Source organism: Octopus bimaculoides, chromosome 1 (genome assembly GCF_001194135.2).
Source record: "Octopus bimaculoides isolate UCB-OBI-ISO-001 chromosome 1, ASM119413v2, whole genome shotgun sequence".
NCBI lineage: Eukaryota > Metazoa > Mollusca > Cephalopoda > Octopoda > Octopodidae > Octopus > Octopus bimaculoides.
Genome location: NC_068981.1, coordinates 87,660,992 through 87,673,989, shown reverse-complemented (window position 1 = coordinate 87,673,989; position 12,998 = coordinate 87,660,992). Strand labels below are relative to the sequence as shown.

Genomic DNA, 12,998 nt, shown 5'->3' with positions numbered 1-12,998 from the left:
GAAACAAATGCTTCTTTGGTCTTAATTGATATATTTCCTCTCGTAGATGTATATTCTCTCATTAGATATATTTCCTCTCATTATTGATAACGTAATCCCATCTATTTGACAAATTGTTCATCTCTCAGGTATAAAATTCTTGAGGTTTTGAAGCAAAGAAACACTCAATATAATTTTTAACCTCTTCACAATTAATATATTGTCTTCCCTCTAAATAATGCTACAATGATCAGAAAGGATGATAGCTGGAGAAGGATCAGGAGAGTAAGGAGGATGAGGCAAAACTTTCATATTTACAGCAATAATCTTATCCTGAATGACTTAGACAATATGTGGTATTGTATTGTCACGTAAGAGCAACAGCCCTTCATAGCTGACCACTGATGGGTGTTTTTTCTACAAATTAAATTTTTTTTTTTGCAACACTTGTTATTATTGGCTATTTGTTATTATTAAGCAAATAGTAGCCAGACAATACTAACCACTATATATATATATATATATATATATATATATATATAGTGGTGGTGCTCCAGCATGACCACAACCTTAGGGCTGAAACATAAAGAAAGAATAAAAGAAACATTACAAGGATAGTTTACAGTTTGTGTGGGGGTTTGCATAAAAGATGAAGTGGTGAGAAAAGAAAGAAACAAGATAAAAGTATATACAGTGTGCAGAATACGTAAACACATGACACAGTCCTCCTGATACAGGAGAACCTTCAAATAAGATCAATCAAGGAACATCACAGATCCAGGATTGCCCTGACCCCAGGGGCACAAGCCCCCACCTAGCTGTCATTCTCCAATCTACAGACACAATCATGACATTTATTTTTAAATCCTGCACAAATTCACAAGGAAGGGATTATTCATTTATAGGTAAAGGAAGCAAAGTGGCCGGGTTCCTGTCAAGCGTTGGGTCTCACAGAAGCAACAACCGAGACCTTTGGTATTATGCCGTGCTTGAGAAGAAGACCCATCAAGCTGAGCAAAATCGCAGTCATGGGCAGATAACAGTGTCATGCAAATGGCACCCGTGCCGGTGGCACATAAAAGCACCCATTACACTCTTGGAGTGGTTCGTATTAGGAAGGGCATCCAGCCATAGAAAACCATACCATATCAGACTGGAGTCTAGTGCAGCCTTCCAACTTTGCCAGCCCTGGTCAAACCGTCCAACCCATGCCAGCATGGACAGTGGATGCTAAATGATGATGATGATGATGATGTATGTATGTATGTATGCATGCATGTATGTATGCATGCATGTATGCATGGATGGATGCATGCATGTTGATAGCAATATTCATATACAGTATATTAATTATTTTGATTGTTAAAATTCTTTTAAGAAATGCTGATGCTGAGATTTGAAAGACTGGTTTAGCAAATTCCTGCCTTTTGATAGATAAAATGGAAAACAGAAAAATGTATAACTCAAGAAGAATATTAGATAAAAATATGTATTTATTAAACAACGATTGAACAAGCCAATTATATTTGCAAAGGAAGACTCGGAAGTCTAGTATAAACAGAAGTTGCAAAGCAAATTTACTTTATATATGGAAAAGAAGTGACATTCTTTAAATAAGATATGTTGGTTTGTGACAATCAGTTGCTAAAGTGTTAATGTCTTTATATATAGAAAGGACACAAATGATGTTTTATTTACATCATATGAATTTTACAATCAGGAAGATGGATCATTTACACAGAAGAAACAGAAAAAGGAAAAAAGTTCTGTAGCAATCCTTTATGCTCCTCATACGAGAGCAGCGAATGGTAGAACAGTATTCTGGCAGCCATTTTGGATATACAAAGTAGAACTCAAAGAATCTCTCTCTTCATGCTTTTTACCTCACTTTGATAAAATGGTTGCAACTTTGCTACTCTTACCAGTAAACTTAACAAAAGAAGTAGAAGCAGAATTGACTGTTTATCCAATCACACTTCACCTATCTTAAATTGCAAGACAAAAAATTAATTTAATGTATCTTATTTCCTGGCAGTTTTCTATCTCAAGCATGTTAATTTTTCTCTTTTAACCCCAGTGCTCTCACCATGCGTGAAAGTGCTGGAGTTAAAAAACCAACCTTTGACAGAATAACATAGAACACTATTTTCTGTGGCACATTAACTTTATTAACTTTGCAAACAGGCATTTCCGGTAACACATTTCATTCAAACTTTATTTTATTAATATCCTATTTTGGAAGAACATGTACTGTTTGGCTACTTTAAATTATAGTACCACTTAAAATGGAAGAGGTCTGCATCCTGGAGATGAAGAAAAATTAAAATTAAGCTTTTTTTCCCTTGATCTCAGTCATTCTTCAGTATGTGTCTTCTAAAAGGTGAACCTGATACACATTATATTCTTGTGTAGATTCTTAACAACTTGTTTGTGTCTCACACATCATGCATTTGGGTAGCTCTTCATGGTGGTTATAACAGTTTTATATTTTTCATAAAAGCTGTTTGCTGATTGGTTATCTAATTTTGTTTTTTGTGCTTGTACAAAGAAAAGCAAGCATTGAAAATAATTCCTCTTCAAAGTGACAACAAAAATTATTTTTATACAATTTATACTTAGTTTTTCATATTTCTTGTATATCTACAGACAGGCTTTTCTGCATGTTTGTGTTTTATTAGTATAGAGCAACAGATAGTCAATTCACTTTGTTATTACAAGTATGCAAATTGCCGTCACCAGTCTAAATCACATAGAGACAGACAAAGTAACAGAGAGAAAGTTATGTTGTGTTATAATGACATAGATAACTGGATAAAATAAAAGGAAACTTTACTAGTGGTTTATTAATCAGGAAGCCATTATCAGAAACTGATTTGCACTGAATATTTTAAAATATGATTGGTTAAATAAAACACTAAGTAACAAATAATCTTAGAATTGAAGAGAAATAACTCAATACATTACATCTCCTATCTTAATATGTAGGACAGATTATTTCATATATGAACAATCACAGGGGTAGACTACCTTCATGTTCTTATGGCATTATTTTGACCAGTATGAGCTTATCCCTTTTGTCTTTGATAGTTGTTGGTATCCATAGTTTGTCATTTACTTGTACTTACACATGATCACCAGGTTCTAACAATGTAAGCAACGTTCCTGTGTGCTGGTCATAATATTTCTTCATCAGCCTTTGGCACTCAGCATGTTTATCCTGAACATCCAATAGATTTTCTACACGAAGGTAAAGATTTTCTACATGATGCACAAAATGTTCTCAACCAACTCATAATGAGTTATGTAGATGCTTTATTAACCTTGTCTATTGGAGTATTTCTTAAGTCTAATACTGCCAGGTAGGGACCTTTGTTTTCCTCTCTACATTTTTATATCAGTGATTTCAAAGCTTTCACAACAATCTCAGTTTATCCATTCAATTGTGGGAATTGTAAACTGGATGTGATATGGTGAAAAGCCAGGTTTTGGCAACTTTTCAAAATTCTTCAGAAGATAATTGTGAAGCATTATCTGAAATCAGAATATGTGGTGTTCCATGTCTAGCAAAGATTGATTCCAGCTTGTTTATAACTGTAAAATTGCATTACTCAGAAAATATAGAGTAAAAGTCAACAATAACAAGATATCATCATCACTGATTGAGAATAAATCAATATCAACCTTTGACCAAGGACATTCTAGTATCTCATGGGGCAGTAATGTTTCTTAAGTGTTGTCTGTTCTGAATTTGGCACACATGGTACACTTTCCAACTGCTACCTGAATTTGTGAACTCATGCCAGGCTAAAACAGTACATCTTTGGCACTGCTTACTTCTTATAATGCTTTGATGTGACTGGTGAATCTTGTTCATTGTTTCACTTCTGAGCAAATCAGAGATGATTATCCTTTTACTATTGAAAAACAATCAGTTGTGATATGCTATTTCATCATAGATGTCCCAATATGGTTTCACTGTTGGTGAATATTGATTTCTTGATTTTGGTCAACCATTTAGCACAATGTCACTTAGTGTTGTTAAACTAACACTTTGACTGGTTGCTGTCTGAACCTGTTCCAGTTTTGGAGACATTGGAAATGAGCTGATAACATTATCATTCAGCAATTCATCACACAGAGAATCATCATGTTCCTTTATATATGCTACAGAGAGAGAGTATCAGTGATAAGTAAATCTTTCCTAGGTTTATATGTGACTCTGAGATCATATCTTTGCAGGTGTAAAATGATTTTCTGTCCTAAGGTGTCGATGACGGATATGAGCAGGTGTTCAAAGGTGAAATAAAGTGTTAAGGGATGATATGGGAGAATGTGGAATGGGTGATAAGAAAGTGGTTCCAAGCAGAAGGATAACTGGTATCACAAAAGGGGGATGGAATATGAGCAGTTCTGTTTTCATATAAATAATAGTGCTATAGTTAGAAGGGTGATGGAGGAATGGGTGTTAGGAAGATGAGTTATGAAGGATTAGGTGCAAGGCAAAGATATTAATGATATGCTCTTGGGAACTCATATTTTGTTGAGATGGACAGTCTTCTTGAGCATAGTAATTTGCTAATCCTCTCAATCCTTTGTCATCTGCTGTGAGATTCAAGAACCTGAGGTCAGTATTTGCCACTGTCTCAAGTCTTCCTGGGTCTCTTTCTACTACGAGTTTCATCCACATTTAGTGATCAGCACTTCTTTATGCAGCTATCTTCATCCATATACATCACATGACCATACCAATAGTCTTCTTTCTTGCACACTACATCTGATGTATCTTATGCCCAATTTTTCTCAACAAATCTTTACTTTGTCATACTTGCACACTAATGTCACACATCCAGCAGACCATGCTAGCTTCATTTCTTTCTAGTCTTTGCATGTTCTCTGCGTTCACAACCCATGTTTCACTACATGTAGCATTGTTGTGCATAAACAAGTATCATACAATCTATCTTTCACTCCAACAGGGAGATCTTTTGTTAGAGCTTTCTGAAATTGTTCCAGTGCATGTGCTGTAAATAGAATCTACTGTCTCTGTTAATCTTCCAGTGATTCCACTGCACTTCTTATGGGTCCATAAGTTTGCATTAGGTACACTGGATGGAATTTCTGTCTGTAGTTTTTCTTCATACTGAACATGGTAATTTTTCTGATGGTATTAGCTTACTGGAACTTTGGTCTTTGGTAAGTTGACTTTAAGGCCCTTTGATTCTAGGTTCTGCTTCCACTCCTGGGGTTTCTGTTCTAATTCTTTTGAAGATTCAGTGATAAGAACAAGGTCACAAGCACAGAGGAGTTCCCACAGGTAATACATACATTTCTATACACCACAGGTTTCCTACAGTTTCTGTTTACCAAATTCTCTCACAAGGCATTTGTCAGCTTTGGGCTTTAGCAGGAGACACTTTCCAAAGGTACTGCATGGTGAGACTGAACCTCAAACCACACACTTTACTTCAAATTTTTATTGATTATTAAAGAAGATAATGGCAGAATCAATAGTGCCCCAGACATGAAGGCTTGGCAGTATTTAGTTGTCTCTTTATGTTCTAAGTGTGATTCTTGCAGATTAACTTCATTTGAATTAATTTTAAAAAGTAAAATTTACTGAAATAACTGTCATTATTAAACTGGTGTTTTGGAACATAAAACATGAAATTTAGGTGGGAGATTTTTAATGTAGATTACTTTGAAACTAAAGATTTGTATCATAAAACCAAGGGCAGCTTCAGGTGGATTGGTATCAAAAGGGTTAAAGAATAATTCATTAAACTTGTTCAGTCATTTACATATAAACATTAATTTCTCCAATAAAAGTGATAATAATTTTGACTACAAAATATGTAGATAATAATAATCCTTTCAGGGTTTGAAATTTTAGAGGAGGGGGCTAAGTTGATTACAATGACCCCTGTGTTCAACTAGTACTTATTTTATTGACTCTGAAAGGATGACCTTGGCGAAATGAAGACGAATGAAATGTCACAAAGCATTTTGTTCACCGTGTTAACGATTCTGCCAACTCGCTACCTTTAGATAACAATAATAAACATTTAATATCCACTTTCTTATGCTTGTATAGGTCAGACAGAATTTGTTGAGGCAGATTTTCTATGACTGGATACTCTTGCCACCAACCCACATCTGTTTCTAAGCAAATTAATATTTTACCATGGAAGACAGGAAACAAATAACATCGCTTGTATGATGATGATACTCATTTATAATCATCACATGACACGAATACAAACATGCAAGATATATATATATATATATATATGAACCTCATCATTTAATGTCCACTTTTCTATGCTTGCATGGGTCAAACAGACAGAATATTTTGCGGCAGGTTTTCTACAATGGATACTTTTCCTGTCCCCAACCCTCACCTGTTTATAATCAAGATATTTTCCATAGCCAGACACCTTTCCATGGAGGATTTGAAATGAATAACATCACTTCTATAATGGTGATACTCATTTCCAGTCATCACGTGGTGTCAATATAAGGGTAACCCACACATAACAGGCTCCTTTCAGTTTCCATCTACCATATCAACTTACAAGGCTTGAGTCAGCCTAGGGCTACAGTAAAAAACTTGTTTAAGGTGCAATGCAGTGGGGCTGCACCTGAGATCATGTGGTTAGGAAGCAGGCTTCTTAACCACACATATAGGAGAATAATAATTTGTGCAGTTGAATTTTTCTTTGGTTCCTGAATATTTCTTTCATTTTTGTATGAAGTACTACTGCAGATAGACCCAAGAAAGGGACCAATTACTGAAATTGGCAGCAATATGGGTCAAAAGCACAAGAATATGAAGGCAACAAAAGCAGCTGGACTATCAAGAGTAATCACTGAGAAACTGAATCTATCCAGAGAAGCATGCCTCCTGCTAGTCACTCACATAGTCAATCAAGTAGCACAAAGATGTGGCATAACAGTATCCTTATTATCTGATACATAGAGGCATAGAGTTTATGCCTCTATAGTTGGTTGTTTCTTTCTAGAACATCAGAGCGATGGGCCAAGTTGTAAAGTAACAAAAAGTATTGTAGCATAACTGATTAGAAAGAGAGTTAGCATCAGTGAGATACGGTTTGGGTTTGTACCAGGACAGGGTACCAATGGTGTTCTCTTCCTGGAGAGATCACAGGAAAAATTCTTAGATAACATCAAGAAACTATATCCAGCATTTGTTGACTTGGAGAATATCTTAGACAGGGTACTATGTTTTGTAGTCTAATGGTCACTAAGAAAACTAGCTTTTGATAAATGGTTTCTAACAGCCATGCAAGCTGTGTACAGAAATGCAATCAGCAAGGTTAGTGTTAGCAATGAGTTTACAAGGAATTTAATAAGCAGGTAGATATCTGTCAGGGTTAAACTTTCAGCCATTTTTATTGAAGTTCTCCAGGTCATAACAGACGTATTTAAGACCAGTCACCCATAGGAACTCTTGTACGCCAATGACCTAGTTCTCATAGCTGAATCTGTTGAAAATTTAGAGAAGAAATTCCAAACATGGAAGCAAAGCCTAGAATTGAGAAACTTCAAAGTAAATCTATCAAAGACAAAAGTTTTTGTTAGCAGGAAAGAAAACAGGGCACTAATGACATTTTAGATATGACCATGCTTGATAGCAGAAAAAGAAGTAGATAGATAGTAATTCAATAGAGTGTATCCTATATAAACTATGAATACATAAGCACGTCTTAGTGCAGTAGGATTACAGGCAGGTACTACAAAAGTGAATATATAAATGATGAAGATAATGATTATTTCTTTCATCACTTTTCTCCTCAGTTGTACAGTAATTCATATATTACTAGATATAGATTTAGTGGTTGCTACTAATAAAGCCTGATAAAGAGAACAATTATTTTAAAAATATGACATAAAGTAAAGGAGGACAGTAATTCTACCTTGTAAACATGTCTAGTTCAACATGCTAACAAAATATTAGACAGCAGATAGTCTTATTGTCTTCCCCTTCTCCCACATATCAAAGGCATAGATAACCCATTAGCAGTTAAACTAACCATATTAGGCCCAAGTATACTACCTGTTTTATGTTCAAACTGGTCAGATCCAGCCACTCACACCTACCCTACAATGCCATTCTAGAATTAAACAATTGCATCATCAAAATCTCAAAGCTACAAGATAATGCACAATTAATTCTAAATGAACATGAAAAAATAAACATTACATTTTACTGTGTAATCTGAATGCTAAAGGGTTAAAAACTTCCTACAGTTTTTATTCTGATAAGAAAAAGAAAAAAACATGTAGATGGAAAGAAAAAGGCCAAAACTTAATTAAAAGATTAATTATAAAATTTATAAGGAGAGTTAGTAGCTTTCATTAATAAAATAGCAACAGAAATTTAATTGAAGTACAAATCACACTATTTTTCAATGCAAATGATAAGTTTAAAAAAAACAATATTTTAATGGTTTTTTAAATTTTTTATTTTAGTATTTTATTTAGTTCTGTAATTTTAAAGCATGAAGAGGTCGTTTTGTTCTTTAAATGTTAAAAATGATAACAAAAATAATGACATAATTTGAATGTCAAATGGTGAAGAGATTCAGGATAAATTATTTTAAACAAAACCAAACATTTTTAGTTTGGTGTTGTATAAAGAAAAATAATAAAAAAAAACCCCACAAACTGAGAATCTCTTAAATGTAAAATGAAAAAAAAAAGAAACAAATTTTAAATATAGAAATGTTTCACAATTAAAATTTTAAGCTTTACATAATAACAAATCATAAAATATCCAGCTTCAGTTTTCAAAACAAGTTCCCATTTTTCTGCCAAAGCTAATTGTTTGTTAGCATTGTTCACAGCCAAAATATTAAAAAGAAACCTGAAAATACACTTATATCTAACTGTAATATGAAATCTTTGTTTACCCAGTGCAACAAAATTTATGCCTCTCTTAAATTTTCTGATAGCTGAATGACTAGATTATGCTAGGATATATGTACTTCACTTAAAATTTTGAAAGAAATAAACAAACTTTGAAATGTTAACTTAAATATCTTAGTCCTACAGTAAAAATTGTGGAGCATGAGACTTAAATTAAGCTGTCAAAATATCAATTTTCAGGTTTTCACATTCATCTGGCAGTGTCAAAACAATGTGTGATATGAATCTGAAAAAATATATAGAAAATAAATTATACAAAACAAAACAAAAAAAGTCAAAAGCATATGTTTAGTCTGTTGGGGAAAACCACTTTAAATTGAAGAAAATAAAATATTATTGTTTAGTTATTTAAGTTTTTAAAATAATTAAAGCTGCTTAAAATACTGATGAGTAAGGGAACTATTTTCTCAACCATAGCTGTTTTTGAATGGAATAAAGATTTAGACTAAGGCGACTTCAGATTGCTAGAGAGTTCCAGTGTATGTGTGTGTGTGTGTGTGTGCGTGCGTGCCTGCGTGTAGAAAATCATATCACCAATGATTACACCATATAATATTGACGACCATTTCTGTTGTGTCAGTATATTTAGATATAGAAAATATCAACCAAATTAATATATCCAAAAATATGTGTTAACATAAAATTATCAAAGCAATCCAAAATTGGTTAAATTCAAAATGAACTAAGGAAATATCTGTAGTAGATGAACTATACAAAAAGAACGCTAAGAAGAAATATATTTTAAACAAAAGCCAGTTTAGTATTTAACTTTTGATGATGTCAATAGATAATGAAAGAATAAGAAAAAACATGAAATTAGAAACAGAAATTCTATGTCATAACAATTAGTTATCTATTTATTAAATATGCTAAACAATTATACATATTATATTATATGCATGTTGTATTATATGAGAAGCAATTATAATTAATTGATGGATTATTCAGAATTGAAATATTTAAATGCTTTCCTATATTTATAAGAGCATTTCAATGTAAAATTACCTTTATAATTCAATAATGTTAATTTAGAAGTAATTATATCATACATTTCCTCAAAGCAAAGATCACATTTAAAATTATCAGTATTGTATGATGGCGCATAACTAATAATGGACCACTTTAAATCATACTTAATGTCCCTATCTTTTAAATTCCAAATGCATTTACTAATATTCATAGAATTATTCTAAACTTAAATGAATGAGATTATGAAATGTAGATTTCCAAATAGTAGCAGATGAACCTATGTAATAATATGTATGATCCCCTGTTTTTACCTTACATTGATACACTATATTCTTCCTTAAACAATGATTTTCTAAAGGACAGATAATTTTGTTTTTGAAATTCAAAGGTATTTATTCACTTATATGTGGTACTCATGGTTAAAAGAATTAGTACTAATCTGTCTCTCAGTAGTAGGTTTTAAGGCAGGATTATTATCAGTAGTATAATTAATATTACTACTAGATTAACTGTCTTATCAAAATTGGAATTACTTTTAATTAAAGTATCAAAATTTAGTTCATGAAAATTATCATTAGAGTTAATTCTACAATTGATCGTTGCCAGTGCCGTTGGACTGGCTCTTGTGCGGGTGGCATGTAAAATACACCATTTTGAGCGTGGTTGTTGCCAGAACCGCCTAACTCTGTAATTATGAAGCATGAAGAGGTCATTTGCTGCATAGCCACAAAGAGCCTTCTTTCTTGATTTCATTCATAGAAGTCATTATCCTTGGAAAGCATCTGACCCTTTCAAATACAATTATTCTACTAATGTAGAGACTGCACACATAAATACACACACACACATATACAAACAGCTATTATCTTCTGATGTTCCTAATTGGTCATCAATATCCTTAGTTAAATTAAGGTGCCAAGCTGGCAGAATTGTTAGCATGCCAGGCAAAATGCTTTGCGTTATTTCATCTGTCTTTAGGTTCTGAGTTCAAATTCCACCAAGGCTGAGTTTGCCTTTCATCCTTTCAGAGTCAATAAAAGAAGTACCAGCTGAATACTAATGTCACCATAATGGACTACCCATTCCCTGAACTTGCTGGCCTTGTGCCCAAAACCTGAAAGCAATATCCTAACTTAAATCTAACTTTAAACACAAGTATTATAATGTCTATATTTTTAGGATCCATTGAATTCTGAGGCCTTTGAATGAAAATACCACAATTTAACCAACAGTGGTTACAATTTCATGTATTTCTAGTCATTCACTACTTGCTAATAAGTAGCTCAATACTGACTAGTTAAAGATTATCAAACAAGTCATAGAGACAGTCATACAAGGAATCTTATAAATGAGAGCAAGAAGTTTTGGTGATGCTCTGTTCTTCAAGTAAGAGACTTTTATTCTGCTTGTCTTTACAAAGCACAGGGCAAAAGGGAGATTTAAAGAACACCCACATTCTTAATTCCTTTCCTCCCTTTAATTGAAATCATAAGTATTAGTGTTCAACCATTAACTTTAGCAATCCGAATTGCGGCTAATATTAGAGTTGGTCATCCATTATCTTAACCTTAATCAGTGACTTCCTATTATTTTCATTAATCAATACTTCTATCCTTATAACATCAATTATTTTTGTTCAAATTATGTCATGCAAAAAATGATATAGTTTGAGCAAAATATAAACACACACACAATAGGCTTCTATACAGTTCCCATGAAACAACTCTACACATAAGGAATTGGTCAGCCTGAAGCATATAAGTGAAGACACTTGCTGCTAAATAGAATTGATGTTCTGTAATTTGCATAAAGGTAGAATAAAAGAAAATAAATTTTTCTTTTCACCTTTCAAATATGAATTTAAAAAAATCTAATATGAACATAACTTTCTATTGAAAGAAATTATTTCAATTTCTAAGAAAAAATGTGTTGTATATTCAATATTACTGATTCTATTATGTACATTCCAGAATGAAAAATAATAAATAAACAATTATGAAACACAAGTGTATGGTCTAATCTGAAGCCTAATTTGATATTTATTTGGTAAATTAAGAAATACCTGGATATTGCATCGTTTTTCACTGAAGTTTTGCAACTGAAATAGAAGAGGAACTGCTAACTTCTAAAAAGAATGGTCCCTCTTTCTCTGGATGAAATGTACACGGCATAAGGTTATATATTCCACCAGAGATGTTGTCCAGCTGCAGTACACAATATCCAGGCCTGAAGGAAAAAAAAAAGAAAGAAAAAAGTGAATGTAATATTTTTTTGTGGTAGCTTGTTTTAGAAACATTACACTGGTAATAATTTTTCATTTAATGACCACTTCCCCATGTTTACATGGGTTGGATGGAGTTTATTTGAAGTAGATTTTCTACAGCTGGATGCCCTTCCTGTTGCCAACCCTCACCTGATTCTAAGCAAGGTAATATTTCCCCTTAGACCAGACATGCTATCACAGAATACTGAAAATGAATGACACTGCTTGTTTGACACTGAAACTCATTTACAGCAAATCACATAATGTCAAGATGAAGAGACAAAAACATACACATATATGCCCCCCCCCCACACATACAGCAGGCTTCTTTCAGTTTCTGTCTACCAAATCCACTCACAAAGTAGGGCCAAGCCAAACAGACAAATGGAGCTTGGGCAACTCTCCAGCTGGCCAACTCCTGTCAAACTGTCCAATCTGTGCCAGCATGTAAAACGAATGTTAAACAATGATGATGATGATGATGAAGGCTTTAAATCACATGATTAGAATTTATAAGGATGACAGATTAAGATGTGTTAGACAACAATATCTTATTTCCACAGAGAAAATTGGACACAGCATAATGTATACAGAGTGATCAAGAAGGAGGGATATAAAACGAGAAGTCATAAAGTGAAAGAGAAACAAAAAGTTCTTTCTTTTATGATAGGTTCTTGTATTCACAATACAGTTAAGTGGAACAAACTAAGTGACATAATGGAAACAACATGGTTAATGAGATACAAACTCATTAGGCTTGACACCCAATCTGTTTTATCAGCTGTAGTTCCAAAGACCTTGTTTCTGTTTAACTGAAAGTACTGTTTAGCTTTTTCCCAGT

At 33.2% G+C, this 12,998-nt stretch overlaps 1 protein-coding gene across 1 annotated transcript in view; it reads right to left on the bottom strand.

Annotated features, from left to right (window-relative positions):
- Positions 1-1,454: 1,454 nt before the first annotated feature.
- LOC106876325 (calpain-7) overlaps positions 1,455-12,998 on the bottom strand; it is a 50,903-nt gene continuing 39,359 nt past the window's right edge. The window contains exons 21-22 of the mRNA XM_014924826.2: positions 11,957-12,120; positions 1,455-9,151 (exon numbers count right to left, since the gene is read on the bottom strand). Coding sequence (XP_014780312.1) covers positions 11,976-12,120 — 145 coding nt within the window. The 3' untranslated portion in view covers positions 1,455-9,151; positions 11,957-11,975. The remainder of the gene's footprint in view (positions 9,152-11,956; positions 12,121-12,998) is intronic.